Genomic DNA, 20,282 nt, shown 5'->3' with positions numbered 1-20,282 from the left:
TTACCTACAATACAAAGTACTAATGCTATTTTTCTTTATTTTTTTGATCGCTTCGCATCATGTATGTCACAATCCCAGGTTCTGGAACATAGTCCTCTGTCTTCATTTGGAAAATAGGACTGGACTTGATGTAAAACCAGCCCCAGTGTACCAGCCCAAGGCCAGTTCCCATAACAATCAGAACTTTGTAGTCCTTCCAGATGGTTTTAAGACCCATTGCAAACTGGCATCTACCTAGGTAAAGATAATTTATTATTTTAAATATATTCTAGAAATCCTTTTCTTTTTTTTTTTACCCTATAATAATAGCACTGAACAGATGAAGCTGAATGCTAATACCTTTAATTACAGTGCAGCAGATGACTAAAACACAAAACAACACAGGAGAGTCTCACTTTGTGAACTTAAAAAAAAAAAGGTGCAAAAATAACCTCAATTCAGGCATTTTGAAATGTTAATTGCTACACTTGCTTCGAGCTTTGGTCTACTAAATCTTAAACACAACAAAGCAACAAAGCTTTATCTAATTACAAACTTTGCTGCTCAGATGGTAAATATTTGAAGCTTTAAAGCAGTTTTAAAATACACATTTTTTTCCCCTCCCCCTGCAGTTAATACAACTGAATGACTAACTGAGCTAATAAAAGAACAAATATAGAACTTCTAACTTGCAGGGAAAGCAAGCTGTGATGCTTCTGACCCCACTTTACTCTGCCCAGAGTGGCGGCTCTGCCTGACCACCTTGTGGTATCCGGAAGCTACAACAGCACCAGCACAAACAGAATAATTTAACCCTTATATCATAAGAAGGTGGAAAACACTACTCTCCATTAAGAACTACCTATTTCAAGAAGAAAGCGCAGCTACACTCAGGTTTTATACCAGCATATCTCACTAGGTTGAACAGCTATAAAGCTACAACTCAGGGTGCCCCTACTCCTCCCCAGCTCCATCCAGCTGGCAGGTGTAAAAGCCCTACTAACCACCCCTTCGTGACGATGGGGAGCCCTCACAATCCCCTCCTCCCTCTTCCTCGCGTCCCAGCGACCTTGAAGCGCGGGCGGCTGAGGGGCGGCGGCTCCCTCGGGACAGACAACGCGGGCACGGAGCACCTGAGGCTTCTCTCCCTCAGAACAAGAAAGGCGCTGCGCAGGAGCCCTCCCGGGGAGGCGAAAACTCACCCGCCCCCGGCGCGTTCAAACGCGCCCTCACAGGAAGAAGAAGGAGGAGAAGAAGCACGACCCGGACGTTCCGCTCTCCCCGCGCATCCCCCTGCCCGCCATTAGCCGAGCGCTGCGTCACTCGCGGCCTGGGCCCGCCTCAGCCCCTGGCGGCCATTTTGCGTGCGGGCAGCGCGGGGCGGGCGGCAGTGACGGGCGCGGCCATTTTGGGTAGGGCAGGAGAGCGGCGGGAGGCGGGCGCGGTGAGGGGAGAGGTACGGCCGCCTTGAGCCTCCCGGCTCCTGCAGGAGTGGCAGCGGCTCGGGCTCCAAGCTCTCTTTCCTCCTTAGTTAAACGTATGAGGGGATGCCTGGGGAGAGTCGGTGTTGTGCCTTTTGGCTCCCGCCGTGCCTCCCTCAGGCGCCGCCTCGGCGGGGTCGCTCCTGCGCCGCCCCCCACGCCTCTTCCCAGCCCGGCCGCTCTTAAAAATATGTATATATCTCTCAAAACTTTCTTCCTTGCTTACCTCCTCTTGCAGTCACTCCGCGTAACACGAGCACGTACCTGTCTGATCTTTCCTGTGGGCGGGCGAAGGTGCCCTGGCTGAAACAGGATCAAAAGTACTTCGTTCCCTGACCTCACTGTTTCCTTAGCTCTTCTACTTCACTCTTCTACTTCACTTTTCTTGTATTCACTCCTGTGGCTGCAGCAATAGTTTTCCTATATTCACTCTTCCCCTCGCCATACTCACAGCTGTCAAGAATATCTCGTTTTACATTCGCATGCTAATGGATGAGTTTCTTTTCAGTTTCGTTTATAGTTGCAGAGTTTATAACTGTAGCCAAAAGGCAAGTATTTAATGCCTGATCTCCACACAAAAAGGAGCATTATGATTTTTTTCATTTTATGATAATTTTTTTCGTTGTCCATTGTTCATTCAGCTCACAAAAGTTAAAAAAAAAAAAAAAGGTGTTTATCAGTGCAAAAAGGTAATAGCCAGCACCTGTCCGTGACAGCCCTCACAGTTCCTCAGAATCTGTGTTTCCTCTAGTTATGTGTGGGTGATATATTTGAAATTGAATTGTTGAACTTCAGAGGTGAATGGGCAGTTCATGAATGAAGGAGTGGATAACAATGAGGGGCAAGGACACTGACTTGTTGGAAGAGTAGTTTCCAAGGGTTACGTGGAGCAATTGGCAACAGGTGGCACAAAAATCCTGAAATGGCAAAATTTTGAAAATTGTGATATGTCTTTTCGGGACTTCAAATGCTTTACTAGATATGTGAGTAACTGAGTATTCCACTGCTCATCCCAAGCTTAGGACCTGCTCCTAAAACTGATGAGTGCTGGGCAGTGTTTGACCCCAAGACCTAAGGACTAAGGAAAAGCTCAGGAAACTCCTCTATTATGTTGCGATAGTTCATCTTGAACTACAAAAATTAACTACAAAAATAGTTAATACCAGATTACTTTTTTAATCAGCATTTGTGTGTGTTTGTGCCGTTTTTTTCAGGTGTCCACCTGTCCCCGCTCAAGGCAGAGGCACCCAGAGATGGGCAGTGTGTCAACAGTTTGCTACCATATCAACAAGCATCTGGTATGAGTTTTCAGTTCCTCATTCCCTCTGAGCTCCAAATTCCCTCGCCACGGGAAGCTACTTCTTTGCTAAGGTAAGATGCTGTTCCTCAGCTGCCAGAGAACACTTCCACTTGCTCTCTGGGAGGCCACGAGACACTGCCTTCTCCCGAGTGTCTACCCTTCCACTTGGCATCAAATTTAGGAAAGAAAGATATCCTACCATGTTATGTTTTCAATGTGTCTCGCTCTAGCTACAAGCAACCTATGTGTTTAATTGTAAATTATGTTTTCTTATACACACTGTGAAAACTTGAAATGTTGAAATACTGCAAATACCACATCAAGACTTAAGAACATATATTTTTTTTTAATGGATATAGTTTCTGAGAGGAGTTTTCCTGCCTTATTTTCTTATCTTTACCTTTCCTTATGTAGAGTTTCCTTTAGAGGTTTGCAGCAGGAACATTATTCCATGAAAAAGCCTTGTTGTCAAACAGTAACAAATGTAATAAGATCTGTGATTTTGGTGGGTTTTTTTCAACATAGAAAATGGCAAAGTATTTTGGGGCTAGTTGGCTTTTTCTTGTACAATTGCTATTTTTCCTGTACAAATGCTTTTACTCATTTTCTGATGTCTCACTATTGGGTATTTTTTCATCTGTGTCACTCCAGCGACCTTCCTGATGGCTCACACGTGAGGTGTATTTTTTTTGTTTTCTGAGGGTTTGCTTACATTTATTCTATCTGCTGTATTTCCTTTCCCTTATCTATGTGGTCAATGCAAAGAATGGGGTAGTTGGCAAACTCCAGGAAGAGCAAATTGAACCAAAGTTACCTTTTTTTTTTTTTGGCCATCTTTTTCTTTTTAATGTTTCTCCTGTGTTATTTTGTAAATTGGATTTGGAGGGGATTTCAGCCTGCCAGCAGTTCTTCTCACAACAGTATTGTTGCAACAATATTATTCTGGAAGGTAAATTGTTACAAAAAGATGCTGGCAGGGTGAGTTGAGCCGATTCATTCATGTGCTTTGTCTATTCTCAAGGAGAACACGAGCATTTTGTTAAGAGATGATGCTCTGGCACATTTTGTTGCAACTCTTCTTTGTATTATTCCTACTGTAAAGATTAATGAGAAGATGTTACTGGTCCAGGTATTGTTCTTGAGGAGCAATGTTATAAGGAGCTGAGAAGCTCAGATGGTTTTCACTTGATGGCTGCCGTTTCCCTTCAGCATCTCTTCTGAACTAGTTCTGGCAGCTGCTGTTTCAGTAATTTCTGAGTTTCATCTCCTGCTGGGGTTCTTCTTACAGTTTTTCTTCTATGTTTGCTTCTATAGAGCAGCACTTACTACCTGGCTGAACTGAAATGGGATGTCTCAGGTGGTGCAGAGCACTGTCCCTTGCATTGTGCTTCTCAAAATCAGTAAAGTTATCAGGATTTACTCTGATAAGCCTGAAAAGCTTCCAGGACTGTTTTGTGCAAGAGAGAGAATGACAGTGCTGTGGCACAAGCTGTGATGGTATTCCAGCTTTTTTCTGTGATTTTAAAATTAAATTTGCTTTATGTATCTTTCTGCTTACTGTTACTGTACAGCTGATAAAAGCTCTAACTCTGACCTTTTTTCAGGACAGAGTTGAAACATTTTATTAACTATAATAAAGTTTATTTTCAGTAGTTACTTGGAGAGTGCTTCTCAGTTCAAACTCATTTTAACTTGGTTACTGTAACAGCTATTTCACTTCTCACTGTTTGCCGTCCTTTTACTGTTTTTGTATCTTACTGCTTGAATATTGATATGACATTTAGAAAAAAAATCATGTAAGTAATTGGGAGTTTTCCTTCAGCCAGGACATGGAATTGTGCCCTCACTACTTTCACATTTTCTCATAGTTATTTTGAAACCTTTGGTCTCAGCATTTGAATATTTGGAATGGAAGCCCTGTTGTTTATTGAGTTCAACAGGATTACTGTTGAATCTTAAGATCAAGATTACCTGTGCTATGCTGTGTAGCTGTAAATTGGGTGTTTGTCTTGTTTTGCACTTATTTGAAGCTAAATAGGCATAATGACTGCATTTTGGAACATTTAAGTTGTAGCGCTAGGGGTTGGCAGGAAAGACTTCCATGAGTTAAACCTAATTTTCTACTCTTGACAAGTGAACGTTTAGCTGCTCTTTATGTGGAGGATGATGAGCTTCCCAAGTAGCTTCAGTGCTTTGACATGGATTGTTGTCAGTTTGGAAGAAAAAATCTTGGCAATTAAATGAAGGTTTCTTCTTGAGCCCAAGGGAGTGTGTGTTTAATTTCCAGCATGAATTAATGCTTCCTGAGTTCCTTGGAATGGTCAGGGCCTGTGCTGCTGAATGCACTTCACTCAGGATCCCAAATTAAACCATCTAGATCCTATTTGGGATAAGCAAGAGAACATGTCTGAAGTTCACTTTACTTTTGTGCAATTACAATAAGGCTCAGGTTGTGTTACTTTAAGTGTGTTGTAGTCTAAAATTTTAAATATACATGTGTATATGTTTATATAATTATATATATATATATGTATGCATCCTATGTGCACCAAAAGCTGTAGTTTGTTACTTGAGAGTTCTAACTTTGTATTTCATATGTTAGATGTGAAGTGCCCGAACAGTTATGAAGTTCACTAAAAGAAATCAACACAGGTACTAAGTAATTCTCCTTTAAATAAAAATTTTCTTTGGATTTCTTAAAGCAGAGTGTAGGATTTGAAGAACAGCAGTGCTGAAAAAAATGAGTAATAGATGTAAAAATCCTTCTTGGTTGGTGTAGAGATCTGTTTCTCGGGTGCTGATTGTGTTAATTGATATTTTTGTAGGACCAGCTTACACTGACCTGTCATGGCATCCAACAAATTTGTCATTAAGGTAAGTAGAATGTCATAGCTTTAAAAAAAAATCTATAATATTCCTTAGAATGTATATGCTGATTTTTAAAGTTAATGATGAAGATGTGCATCCTTCAGGCTTCTGGTCATAGTAACATACTCTCTGGAAGCAAACTTTGAATCATTTCTGTGTCACGGCAGAGTGTGTCTGAGGTCAGCTGAAGATTAAAATCATGTAGCTAAAAGTGATTAGTTGTGTAGTTAAAATTAGAAACTGCATGAATTCTCAGTAAAACAGTGCTTGCTACCTGAAATAAAATTCTTTTCTCACTGTAGTGTTGTTATTTGTGTCCTTCCCAGGTAATTTAAGTTCCTGATTTTAAGGTGTAGCCATGTTCTGAAACTGTTTATCACGCTTGACACTTTATTTGCCTCTTTTTTTTTTCCTCTTTTCCCATTTTCAGGGATTAGTTGTTTCACATCCAGTAAAATGCCATTGAAGTTTATTTTGCAAACAGTCCCAGACTCTTGATTACGTATCTGAAGCCTAATGCTTTTCAAAACATTCTGTTATAAACATAGCACTTCATAATTCCTCTCCTGTAACTATATCAGTTTATCAATAAATAACACTAATTGGGATTAGCACAATATATTATTCTCTTGGAAATGTTTTGTCAAGGAATTTTCTGAACAGAGGAGGCTTTCTCCCTAGTGGATAAGCTTGGGTTTTTTTGGAGGGCAGCTACAAAATCCTTTCTGAGTGCTGAGCTGTGGAAGCTGTTGAAGCCTGCTTTTGTGGGTAACCAACCTGTTCAACACTTAGACCAAGCGCTTAATTTTTGTGTGCTGTGTGTTCTTTTCCAATGAAAACTGCTGGCATTTAGTGGGATGATGTTTGCTTTAATTTTTTTACTGCTTAACAGGATGGTAAACCTTTAGTTGACAGTATCATGTCTAATTTAGTGCTGCCAAGCTGATACAGGAGCTAGGAGAAATATCTTTGATTTTGATGGGGCTCTGAGCAACCTGGCCTATTTGAAGGTGTCCTTGCCCATGGCACAGGGGTTGGAATGAGATGATCTTTAAGGTCTTTTCCTACCAATTTTTATCTGGGAAATCTCCGTACCGCGATGTGATGGTCCATTATTTCCAGTAGAGGGAGCAGTTGGCCTGTTTTTGAGAGGCGATCCCAAGCTTGGCTTTATGGGCAATTAAGAGGGATTGAAATGAACTAATTGATGCACTAAAATACCTTTAAACCTTAGTACAAAAACTACAGTTGAGTCCTAAACACAGTGTCTTCATCTTCACCTGCCAGGTGTCTGGATGCTGCAGTGTTGGGATTTGCAATAGGTAATATTTTATGCAAATTAATTTGATCAGCAGTTGTCAATTTTAGGAAATATTGATACTTCATAAAGCATTGCATGGTAAAATACCCCCAGCATATGAATTTAATTAAGCTTTCTCTGTGTGTTGCTAAAATATTTTACTGCTGTTCTGGGAAATAAATCTTAACTTTAATTGGTTAGGCTTAAAGCAAAATCATGAACTCTATATGGATTTCAAAAATAATATCACTAGGGCCCTGTTTAAACCTTTGGACAAAGTAGAAAGAGTTGCTCTTCCAGAATTGTGTAAATGGACTTTATTCATGCCAAGCTGCAGAACTAAATATAGTAATTTTTATGGCTGCAATAGAAAAATGTCATTTACTGTTTTCTGCAATTTGTTCATATGCCAAACACAGAAGACTTTAAGTTGTTACTACATTTTAATAACTCAACTCAAAGGGAAGCTTTTTTTATTCTACTGTTTCCTGCTTTGAGAAATGTAGAGCTCTGTTCTTTCTCAGATTTGTAGGCTCTTGCAAGCACACAGATTAAGGTAATTATAGTTTCAGTGTTCCCTCTGGTCATACAGCTCACTCTGCAGTTGATTTTTCAGCAGTGTTGCTCCTTGTTATCAATCTAATTATTGCATGCTGGACATATATATGTAACTTTTTTGATCCTTCAAACTTTTTGGTTGCTTTAAATGGCAAGTTGATTTGAAACACAAGCACAGTTTTCTGGTTTATATTGGGAACAAAAGATGGAAATGATTGGGCAGCAGAATGACAGTGGGACTGTAATGGCATCGGTTTTCTCCTTTGTTCTGCTTATGTGTGTGTGTGTCGTGTTCTTTATTTTATGTTGATGTATCTTAATGTAATTGTTAAGATACTGACTTATAACCAAAGGCATCTTAATATCTGTCTTTGGATATGTTAGAAGTGCTCCATAAAAGAAAATGTGTAGCAAGAATGTTGATTATAGGCCCTAACATTAGGGAGAAGGAAATGTCCTGTCAGGCAACACTTCAGGATGGGCTTAGTGCTGTCCAAGTCATTTTAGGGCCTTCTCACAGACCTGTAGATGGTCTTGGGTCTGGAGTATGAAAATGAGCAGTTTATTTTGAAGTTTATTTTGATATTTCAAATGCTTTCTTTTTTTAGCTACTGGTTGAAATGTAATACTGTGACAGCATGATCAGCTCTGCCTGTCTGGATGATTCTTAGGTGGTGTCTAAGTGGGCTTGACAGATTAAAGTTCTCATTTCTGTGAAGTGTGTCCATTGGTTCAGCTGATCAATATTTCTGTAAATATTTGTGGTTAAACCACAACAAATATTTTTTCAGAAAGTGATGTGTTTGCTTCTTCTTGGGAGTCGTTTGGAGAGTAAGAAACGAGGGAGATGAGTAGGTTTTCTTACCTGATTTTTTAATTTATCTCTGATCCCATATAATTAGTGATGAGGGACAATAGATGTGTTTACTGCTTATATTAAGTCCATAGGCAGATGACTGCAGTGCTCTCAAGTGCAGAATAAGGAATGCTGTTTGTATTTAAGATAATTTTGTTGTATGTTGTGACTGCTCTGTTACTAGACTGGTAGTACAGCTGCTTGTTTTACACACAGAGCTGTGAACTTGCTGGCTTTCTGATTGCTGGTTTGAGAGCTAGGGTTTGGGGTTTTTTTGAGAGTGCTTACTTAAATTAACTAATAAATACAGTGTTTTCTGATGTTCATTTCTTGTCCCCATTCAAAACCAAGACATTTGTATGTGAAATTCCTGTGGTTGGAGTACTGACAAGGATTTCAAAGGAAACAGGCTAAGATTAGGTTTCTGTGATTAGATAGAATTTGTAGAAATATTTTAAATCTTAAAACTAAGGTACAGGTTCTCCAAACTGATTAAAGATTGCTGAATTTTATAGGTACTGTGTGTCTTTAAAAACGAATAAATAGCTATATTAACCGTTAAATAGTGATTTTTCTGGAGGAGTTTTCCTAAAGCAGCACTGCTCAGAACAGCTGGAAATACAGGTGATTGGAATTGTTACTGTCAAGGAGCATCACACACTTCACTCAGCTGTCAGGTTTGTTTCTGTGTGAGTGCATGAAGTATAATACTTGTCTAAAAGGGCTTAAAAGTCTTAAGGGAGATGATGAAAAAGAGGCGGGGGGGGATATGATTGAAAATAGGAAGTACAAACAATAATAATGGATGGAGGGACATCTATTTAGTTCTCTTTCTTAATGCTCCACTTAATTCCCAATTTCATGGGACCAGATATGGAATGGCTCAAGTGATGAGTAAATAAGTTCCAGAAGAAACAAAAGAGGAAGTTGGGAGGTAGAGGGGGGAGGAAAGTTAAGTGTACAGTCTAATTCTAAATCTCCTGGAGTCGATGGAAGTTTCCTCACTGACCTCAGAGGATTAATTTTCAAGCCTAGGGTAATGATGAGTGGATGAAGAGTTGAGAGATTAAAGTGTTAGCTGAAGGAGAAAGAAGTAGGAAGCCAGAGGGATAAACATCAATAGTGAAAACGCTGCTTTCATGGGGATCACTTCAAATAAGGAATAAAAGGATGGTTCAACTTGCATTACTTCTTTTGCTAATTCAAATCTGATTAGTTTTGAAAGGATCACTTGTGCCTGAAAATTAGGTTTTTGCTAATTCTGAGCACTACACCACTGTGGCAGTGATATGGGATTCTAAATACACCCCATACTAAGTAATACAAAATTTAAATGTACTTACTTCCATGATATTTGCCATGTGCCTCATTTCTGACCAGCACTTAGCAGAGTTTACACCTCTGCTGTTGTGCTGCGTGGAGATCTCGGTGGTACAGCCTGCTTGACCCCAGAGTCCAGCCCTGCAGCAGGAAGGGATGGGAAACTTAGAAGGAGACTTGAATCTCTCTGAGTCCAGCAAAACATCAGGGCTTAGCAAAGATGCTGTGTGGGGTCACCAAGTGTCTTTAGGTCCTGGGAGAGGCTTCAGCTGATGCTGTAGGTGAAATTCTTCAATTCTTTCCAGTGGGTTCAGAGGGAGGTTAGTAGGCGGGGAGGTAAAGGGATCCACATTTTGTGTACTACCTGGGACAAGCAGTTTAATGACACAGTTTTTGCTTTCGACGTTATGATCGTGAAAATTTAGTATAAATTTTTTTTAGCACTGTTTTTATGTGGCCTCTCTCCACTTTGGGCCATGTAGGTGGATTCTCATATGTGGAAGTTATCTGAGTATTTGATGTCTAACTGTGTTCTGACAGGATTATGAAAGGGAGAATGACAGACAACACATTTTTATTCTTTCCTGATGTTTCATCCACATAGTTCACAACTTCCTTAAAAGGCATCTATTTTTAAAAGCAAAATTATCACTTAGTTTCAATTCTCAAATAAAAGCTTCGTTTCTGGACATTTTGTGTTCCATTTTCAGGACACTTTGTGCTCCCTGCAGCACTTATTCAACCATGACTTTGCACTATTTTTCTTGAGTCAGTGGCCAAACTTTTCCTTCAATAAATGGCACCACAAGACATGGCAGAAAATAATGTTTCGTTCTTGTGCTGCAGTCAGGGCTGAGCGTGAGCCCTGATGACGCTCAGCTATTGTGAAAACCCTCTAAACTGCTGATAAAATGATGACTCATGGTCACCTGATGAAAACACATTCATTACCATGACTCCAGAAAGTTTAGCTCCCATGGAAGTGTTTCACTTCCCACACCAGTTCTTCTAAAAGAGATGATGATGATGCAGTTATTTTCTAACAGTTGACAGCTGCTCAATTAAGCTGTGACAGTGTGGTTGGCAAAAACTATGAATTCCAGACTTTTTAAAATAATAGTTTAAGGAACTAAAATCTGTCTGAGCTGTGAAGGAGTCACTAACTTTCTTCACAGTGTTACTTGGAGTGGTTTCTAATCAAATTATATATTTTAGATTTCATTTACTGCTCCTAATTCAAGTTCTTTTTACAGTGGATCTGACCCAAACCTCACTGATGTCAACAGGCTTTGGATCAGAGCCTGTAGGAGTATATTGGTAGCACTGTAGCTTAACTAAGGACATACTAATTTATCCTTAGATCAGTTTATCTGTGTTTTTAATGCTTGTCTGTAATGTTTAAAGGAGTTGGGTTGGAAAAATATGGAAGAGTGATACAGCCACATAATAAAATATGAATCAATTGTAATTCCAGTATGAAAAGAGTAAAATTAAATCCCACGTGTTGCTTACTTGTGATTGTCCAGGGACTGTGAAAGGATGGATTAAAGATGGAAAATAGAACTATGAAAAAAACATTTCACTAGACTTCAGATGTGCATGATTTTATGTTATAAAGGAAAAAAAGGTTCTCAGCAAATAATTGAATGCAAGGTAGTGCAGGATGGGCCATTCACTCTTAAATGATCAGGAGTTCGACTCATGATTTTTGTCTTGCACCGGTTTCCCTTTTTTCAGTGGAAATGTTTCTAAGTCACAATGTTTAAGAAAGTCAACATATTAATGTATTTAAATTGTGAATGATTGGAACTTTTTCTAGAATGGATAATGAGAAATATATAATGAGAAATATAAAAAATACTACTTTCTTTTTAAGCAGGTGTTGACTAAATTCATGCTTTAAAATTTAGCATGCAATTTTTTAGTTACATCTTCTATTTGTTTTTTTTCCCATTTATTTTCCAACTGACTCATTTTAAACTTAAATGATAAACATTATGTATTTATTCTGTGCCAAATACTTGGACTTGTCTAGTTTGAAAAATAATGGTGTCATCAGAATTGAAAATTAACTTCAGATATTAAGAAAAAAAAGTAGAAACAAGATAGAGTTCCTAAATGTTGTCATATCAGTCATCCAAACTTTGTCAACAAATTACATATGGAAAAGTCATGGCTTGTTTGTAGGGTGATGTTTTTTTCCCTGAATACCTCTCCACCATTTTTATTACCACAAGCAATGTCGTAATGAAAAGGCAAAAGTGTTGCAGATTTAATAAAGAAATGAAGTAATAATGTTTGAAAATGCTTTGAAATACCTCTTCAATCCCTATTGTGGCTTGTATCTTAATTGACAAAAGAGAACTCTGAATGAGGCCTGCAAGGGAGACAACTCTTCCTTCTTGCTACAAAACTATTTTGTAGGAGCGTTTCACTTGGGAAAGTGGGAAAAGAACAGTTTGTGGTCTTGATCATGTGCAGATGTTGTGGAACCAAAGCCTTCACGTCACTAATTTGAGTGTTTCAAGGTGATCTTTTCCTGTTGCCTGTTAAACGCTTTGCTGGGGAGGTACAGCCCATTTGTGAAGCCTTAAGGGCAAGCGTCATCTGTCTTGGGTTTGAAGCTTCACTGAGGGTTCTTTGCTATTGCTGCTGGTGGTGTGTTTCCCAGACAGATCCTCAATCTCCAAGCTTCAGCAAAGCAGATTTTATTCCTTGCTCTGTGTAACTTGCATGTACATATGAAATAGCATTCAGGTGGAGAATCACTGTAAAAGTGTTGCATCAAAAGCTGGCTGGACAGAAGTCAGTTGTCAGTCTCGAGGGAGAGGGAGGAAAAGAACAGAGATAAGGAAGAATGACACAGTGGTTTCCACACAAGAAAATGTGTCACACCCACGGAACGTTTTCTCAGCGTTTTCGTATCATTGGTGACTGAGGTTTGTAAAGTTACTTCAAGACTTTTATCCTCATTTTACTCTAAAAGGTTGTGCAATAACTAGGCTAAACTAAGCTCTGTCTCATGTACAAGGCTGTCTTTGCCAGGTCCTGCTTAGTTTCCAGGAATTAGTAAGTAAGGTGCCTGGCATATCTGACACCACTCAGCTGGTGAAATAATACTTTATGTAAGATATAGTTAAATACAGCCTTTCAAGCTCAAGCAATCTTCTCCTGTTTTAAACTCAGAGGGTTGCCTTTGTTCCTTGAATATACCAGTGATTTAATAACACTCATAATGGACCAAATATACATGGTTGTGGTTTATCCTGCTTTGTATCATACAGATAAAGACTGATAGAAAAGCAACATATAGCTCTGAACAGAAAATATTTGCTGAACTAAAGAGGTGGGAAAGAGCTGAGTCTTCAGCCATTAAAGAGGATCTGTTCAATGCCAAGATCCTAGGATCTGACAGTTGGTAGGGTCATGTAGAATATAACTTTCCTTCCTTTCTTTTTACATTCCTGTAGCAAAAAAAAAAATAAGGAGAGTAATTTAAGTAGCTTTAACAGAGCGTGTTGTCCTTCCATAATAAGGTAAGTCTTCCAGTTCAGCAGTGGAAAACAAACTCAGAGTTACTTCCTTTGTGCTATTGTCTGCAAGTCTCTGGTTCTCATTTGGCTGGGTGTTAATCTGACACAGTCACAATCCATGGGATTGTGCTCAGGGAATGCACAAACATCTTGCGTGATTGGAGTAAGCCTGACACATCAGAAGTTGAAAATGAAACCCATAATTTAAAAAGGCAATCAAACTACAACGTAGTCTCATCTCTACCAGTGAGTACTGAGTGCTTGTAGTATGACATTAAATAGCTGAGTAGCAGTGAGTGGTGATTAAATCATTGTTGGCTGCCATGGATGGAATAAAAGACCAACACTGGTTTACAGATTTCTTCAGCAAATTGATAGAACTTGTCATTAGTTTTAAATGTTTGTCAGTTTATGCATGTTTCAGTAAATTGAGTAGAATATTAAATTTGTGTGGTGAAAACAAAGTGGTGTTTAGAGATGACCTCAAAAGACAAAAAAGTATTAAGGAAAATGTGTCTTTGTCTATATCCCTTCACCCTGGTAATTGGCAGGAATTTTGATTTGTGGAATATTTGGAGGGTACAACTGGGGTACTTGCTGATTATGAACTGGAAACAGATTTAATTACAGATGCTCAGCATATTCTGCATAGTTCAGAAAACTCTTTGCTAATTTGAAGCCATTTTCTGTAGGGCTATTAGAGATGGTTCATTTGTTGTTGCTGTTTTGGAGAGGTCGACATTATTGAGCATGCTGGAACTGTTGGGATTTAACCTGGTTTTCTAAACTCCTATTTGAACCATGATACAGATTTTAGGAAGAAAAATCCGGTGAAGAAGAATACAGTAAAAATACTGGTAGTTCAGAAGTGAAATGATACTCAGATATTTAGAACCTGCCTCTTTGGGATCTTTTGCAAGCATCAAGGAATCTCATAGTATTTTAAGCTGAACACCTAGAAAATCACTTATAGCTCTGTTGTTGGTAGCCAGAAGGTGAGGTAGGTTATTCATGGACCATTATGAGGCAGCATTCACACTCCAGGCAGAGAAAATTCAGGTGGCAAAATACAATTTTAGATTTGTAAGTAGGCCAGGCCATTTGTTACAAAGGGTTATGAATAGCACTGGTGAGCACAGATTCTCAAAACATAATAGAAAGTTTGATCTTCATTGTGGACCACAAATTCAAAACTAGCATAGAAGGAGGAAATACAAACTTTGGCATAAGCTCTTACTGGTATGACTGTTATTGAATAGCAGGGGGAATATGTTTAACTTTTTAAATTGCAGCTAAATGCAGATTACAAGGATGAAAATGCAAAAAATGTACCATTTATTATCTGAGGAACAGATTGCACAAGAACAGGTAATGGGATTGGAATGATTATGCTGCTACCTAAAGAGAGAGGCAACCTGCCACTGAATACTTGTGTACTCTGGAGTTCCCCTCTGTGATTTCCACAGGAAGGTTTTACAGTCTGACACTGCACAAAATAAATTCTCAGCTTTCTTTGTTGTTTGCAGCTATCTCCAACCAATCCCTGAATGTTTCTGGACTAGAGCAAAAGCTGAATGTTTACAAATAATTCCCCGCTGAAGAAATGTATAGCATAATGCTTTATTTGGCTAAAAAAAATAAACAGGCTCCAGCAGCCAGGCTCCAATTGCCAGCCTGCCAGGCTGGTAGAGCCATGGATATCCAGTGATGCTGCTTGGGACGTGCCTCTCTGGGACACTTTATCTAAAGAGCTCCCTCTTCCAAGGAAGAGATGGAAAGTGCTGTTAGTGCACTGAAATTCTGCCTGCTTACAGAGCCCTCCTGCTTCCTCCAGGAAACTCAGAAGGACCCCTTTCAAGGGTCATTTAATGTTTGTTTTTGTAGTGAATTACCCTTCATACATATTTCTTTTCTGTTGGCTCCTTGGTCATTTCCCTAATTTGGGAAGGGTACTTTTAAAGGCTTTTGGTGACATGTTTATTTTTCCTAAATGCCTATGGAACAGAAATGCAGCCTCAGGAGGGCAAGTGTTTCCCAAGTGGAATTAGAATGGTCCCACTGTGTTAATTCAGTTCCTCCATTGTGTTCCTTAATTTTTCCCTTCTAATTTTAATCCTGTAATTTTAGAGAAGAAACTGTTTTGAGGACTTTGTTTTCTGTGCACACATTAAAAATATCAACAGGATATAAACACATGAAAAACTTAATAGGCAGTTTCTCCTTCCCCCTTCGCCTTCTCACACGTGCAAATTAATAACTGGGGGAAGGAGAAGGCAAATAGGACCAGGAATCTGTCTCTAACCTTTCTACACCTTGACAACAACCTTGGACTTCCAATTTGTATTTTTTTTCACTGAAACCTTAGGAATTTCAGCCGTGGGTAGTGGCATTCACAGATAGATGCTGAAAGGGTGGTGGCCTCTGCCTTTTATTGCTGGCTGTGGCAGGAAGTCTCAATTAGTGTGAAAATATTGAGAGTTCTTGTATTAAGCAATTGAAAAATACTTTTCTTTATGCTGCACACTTGCCTTTTAAAAGTGTTTTATTGCTAGACAGGGAATGGGAAGCCACATGGGACAGCTTGATCTTCTTTACCTATGGCAATCTTTAGCTGTAAGTATGTCAGTGGTAAAGCTACTAATTGATCTCTCTCTGTTAAAATAGCTGCATCTTCTTTTCCCCAATGATTTCACAGTGCTCTCTCCTCAGTAAAGCATGAGAGCAGGAAACCTTTGTTATTTGTTAAAAGAAGAGGAAAAAAAAAAAGTAGTTACAGGAGATTTTCCCAGTGGTTTCTAAGTAGATCAGCAACATCAATTTGCAGCAAAAATTAGCTAAGAGCCAGCAAGTTAGAGATTTAAGACATTTATGTACCAGAGCTGTGATATAATAGTTACACTTGCATCAAAATTAGAGTAATTTAATACCTTGATGTGATTAAAGAACACAAGTGAAATTATCCCAGTTTCAGAATGTCTTGGCTTTTAGCGATGACGTTTGTTATTTTTAATTTCTGGAATTTTTTTTTTTCTCCTTTCTAAACAATATAAAGGGAAGAAAAATTAACTTTTTGCAACACAAGTCCTCTGTTTAGTTTTGGAAAAGCTTTGTTTCAACTCCTTCATTAATTACTTTTAGAAAAGGAAGCAAAGGCGTAGGTATAAGTATGTTGTAATGCTCATTTTCAGAAACTTAAATCTCAGTGCTTCTAATATTTGCAGTCTGGCATTGATTGTAAGTATAATGGGTTGTTTCATGCTGCTTCTCTTTAAATTCATGGTTATGATACTGAAATGTTAAGACCACACACAGACAACAAGATCTCCAGCCACTTACACATGTAAACAGTCTGGCTTTTTACAAAGTGGAAAAATATTTCTTGTGCAGTATTTTAACATGATCAGCATGTTAAGGCTCAATCTGCAACTGTGTCAACATTTCTTTGGCTGTAACCATTAATTCTGTAGCCTCTTGATAATATGTAAAATGTGAGACTGGTTTGTTTACTACTGGGATTTGTCAGCAATTACTGTCTGCATTTAGCTTAGTGCTTTCAAATATATAATAGATCAAAGAGTTATTTTGCATCATCACTGAGATTTTAGTAAAACAAAGTTGTTTTTTTTTTCCCAGCTGGCTTTGGGCTCTTCAAAGGGCCATGGAGCAAAAATTTTGATAAATATTGTTCTTATACCTGTTAGATATTCTTAGGCACAGGTACAATACATGAAATAACCTTCTATAACTACTGTTGCACACGAATTTAGCTCTAGAGACAGGAACAGGCATCCCTTTCTTGAGTTCTCTTGAGACCTGGCACGGCCTCAACATAGCTGGGAATCTTTGTTTTCTTTATTTTGGTGTAATCAGTGCATGTTTTCAGCATTGTTATTAACATCAGGAGCTGCAGGTGCTTGTGGTCATGTGCAGTATTATCTGAGCCCCATAGAATTTTCAGCACAAAGAACTGGGAGGATTTCAAGTTGTAATTTGGTTATAGCTAATAAGAGTAAGATGGCACAGAAGCATTTTCATGGACGTCAAGTCTGTTCAAATTAATAACTGTTTGGGTTTCTTTTATCTCTGTTCTCAAAGTCTTTATAATATATTTATGAATTTAGTTTCAGGGTATCTTTGAGATCTTACAGGTAACAAAAAACCCCTGAAACTCCCAAACTTATTAGACAAATCTGCAGAACTTTGTTAAGGACTTTATTTAGAAGCAGGTTGTAAAATCACTAAAACTTGCCACTGCTCCTGAGAAGGTTGCCATTAATTAATTCCATGATCTCAGGGGCACTGGGTAAAATATTTCACCTGAGATTTTCTTACAATTTTGTACAACTCTGAAGTTGCTGTCTTATTATAAAGTGTTTAATAAATGTGTCCCTATTAGTATGGGAGATTAGGAAACCTTTCAATTTGGAGATCATTATCTTTTAATATTTAAGACTTAAATGCTTTTTGCTGCCTAAATTCTGTTGGTGTTACTGAAGACCACTCAAACCAGATGTTTTGCTAAAATTTGAATGAATCTTTTGCCCAATAAAACCCAAACACACTGTTCTCCCAAAAACCATGTGAACAAAGAGAATGGATGTATTTCATCATTCCTGCTCCGCTGTCTGGCCCAGCCTCATTTCCTTTAATGGAATAGTGATAAATATAAATTTAAGTGAGGCAGCAAGTGGTCTTTATCAGTTAGTTAAAACTAAATTCTTGATACCAGTTTTCCAAGATGTTAAACATTGAGCTTACATTGTGAATTTTGTGCAAAGGATTGGTTTAATAGAGTAATTGAAACAGATTTTTTTTACTTTTTTTTTTTTTTCCCCTTCAAAGGTTTTATTTTGGGCATACCAACCAGCTGCATGTCCAAGTCTTTTGAATAGTAACAAATCCCAGGCTTTAGGAAGCAACAGCAATTGTAATTTGAGTTTTGTGCTGAGCCCTTTGCCCTTGGCTTAGAGATCTCCCCACTAAGTTATACACATCTGGAAAAATCAGTTTACATTTATTCAGTAGATTCAATTTTTAATTAGGAAAACCCTCTACTGAGAGGGAATCTCCAGTGAACTGAGTGGGCCCTGCTGCACTGGAGGTGAGAAGGGGGAGGAGAGAGCCTGTCCATTCGAACGTAAAGAAAGAAAGGATGGGATGATTTAACAAAAAACCCCAACAACGACACCAAACCAACCAGAAACTGCTGAAGGTCCCTGTTAATTATGGGGCAGACACTGGGGGTGGCTGGGGTGAGAATGGGCTCCAGGGATTCAGTAGTTTGGGCAAGGAATGGAGACTGGTAGGAGAGCAGTGGAGCAGGAATGAGGAGAGAATTCCTGAGGGATGTCAGTGCTGGAGCAGGGGTGTGCAGGGGGTGTCAGAGCTGAACTGAAAGTTGATGTGGAGAGGGTTGGGAACAGGACAATAGTCTCCCGCTTGCCCTTTTTTTTCCCAAGGTATGGAGCAGCAGGAGTAAACAGGAATTACCAATGGCTTGATAATGAGATGAGGATTAGGAGTAGTAAATTCTATTCAAACTGATGGGAAATCTTGAGTGGCAAGATAAACTGTTTTTGGCAGCTTGAAATAGGGAAGTGATTAGGAATATCCAGATGCTGGGAAGCATAAATTTTGGGGGATGTTGAAGACAATTATCTGCTTTATGTTTCGTGTTCCCCTTTGCACCCTGGGAGGAGAACCCACAGCCCCCGAGGTGACACAGAGACACAAAATGTTTTATCCTTCCCCGGTGCTAATCCAAAGAAAGGATGATGGTTTACTGCAGGTTAATTGTATTGATTCAGTGGGGGCAGATGTCTGTGGCGCTTCCCATCCAGCTGATTTCCCTGTGGGAGTCAACGTGTCACCATATGGGAGATTGTCCTTAATCAGTTTTCCACCTGCCCTTACCAAGGTCGTGTTCAGAAACTGCTCAACTTCCCAAATGTTCCTGCAGTTTCAAGGAGCGTGTGTGGAGTCCATGGCCTTTTCTGAAGCCTTTTTGTGGTGTTTTGTGATATCACTGCTTCACTCTGTGCATTTTTATACTGTTATATAAAATATTTTATATGAAAAAGGTGTGTTTCTCGTAAGGGCTTTCAAACACCTGAAATTTTCAGAAATATTTGGTTGATAAAAATCAAAGATTTTTTGGCAGGTTTTTATTTTTTGGTTTTTCCTTGAAAACCTAATGAAGGGAGGTTGAAGGCCATATTGAAAGACTCTAAAGCCAGCAAAATTTGGAGCATCAAGTATTCTTATCATGTTATAGTAATTAATATTAATGAATTAAAATGTTTACACACCCTGATCTCCAGTGCTCTCTTTGATGTTAATTACTTTTCAGTAGATCACAAGTTCATTCTTCATATCAGACAAGTAAGGAAATATTTCCTCTTCATTTACCTGTGTCCCTTAGCAACACAGTAGGTGTTAGTAGTTGATGAATAATATGTATTTTTGCTGTATTTTTTATATGGAAATGCTGGTTTTATGTATTTTTAAAAAGCTCTGAGTGAAACTTTTATTACTAAATTCAAGCAAAATATAATATAAAGATACAAATACACAGCCATGGGTAAGTATAATGACGCTTAACAGTGTTCTTGGGTATGTTAAAGCCAAGTTGTTTTTTTTTTCTCGCTCTTAGTAATGTGAATCAGATTAAATGAACTTCACTTGTTCCTGTCTCTGTGGTTCCTGGTGTCCAGGGGCTGTGATCTGTCATGTGCTGCCATCTCTGTTCCTTTTAGCAGACACTTGGGCAGCTATCATGCTATCCATTTTTTAATTAAAAAATGAGCTGTTGCTTTCCAAAGGGTAATTCCCTCTCAGTCTGTAAAAGGGTAATTCCCTCTCCATCTGTAAAGTAGATGTGGAGTGGGTTTTTTTTGCTGTTGAAATCCATGGAAGAAAAAGTACTTTTTAACTTAATTTATAGAGTGTAGTCCTTCCTGTGTGGCTCTTTAAAAAGATGCAGGCTTGTAGGAAGTGAAAAGTCAGCCCTAGCTGTTCTAGCTCTGCAGATACTGTCAAAGTTCCTTAGCTGGCACAGTCCCGTCTTTGGCAGGTGATTCTTGCAGCA

The 20,282-nt window shown here is 38.8% G+C and overlaps 1 protein-coding gene across 1 annotated transcript in view; it reads left to right on the top strand.

The window, feature by feature from the left end:
• Positions 1-1,291: 1,291 nt before the first annotated feature.
• The window catches only part of SLX4IP (SLX4 interacting protein), a 64,284-nt gene continuing 45,293 nt past the window's right edge, over positions 1,292-20,282 (top strand). Inside the window, exons 1-3 of the mRNA XM_050315011.1 lie at positions 1,292-1,435; positions 2,675-2,831; positions 5,586-5,634. Coding sequence (XP_050170968.1) covers positions 5,608-5,634 — 27 coding nt within the window. The 5' untranslated portion in view covers positions 1,292-1,435; positions 2,675-2,831; positions 5,586-5,607. The remainder of the gene's footprint in view (positions 1,436-2,674; positions 2,832-5,585; positions 5,635-20,282) is intronic.

This window comes from Myiozetetes cayanensis, unplaced genomic scaffold (genome assembly GCF_022539395.1).
Source record: "Myiozetetes cayanensis isolate MyiCay16 unplaced genomic scaffold, myiCay2020 scf2-11, whole genome shotgun sequence".
Taxonomy (NCBI): domain Eukaryota; kingdom Metazoa; phylum Chordata; class Aves; order Passeriformes; family Tyrannidae; genus Myiozetetes; species Myiozetetes cayanensis.
The sequence above is the reverse complement of the archived record's forward strand: the minus strand, read 5'-3'. Positions and strand labels throughout refer to the sequence as shown.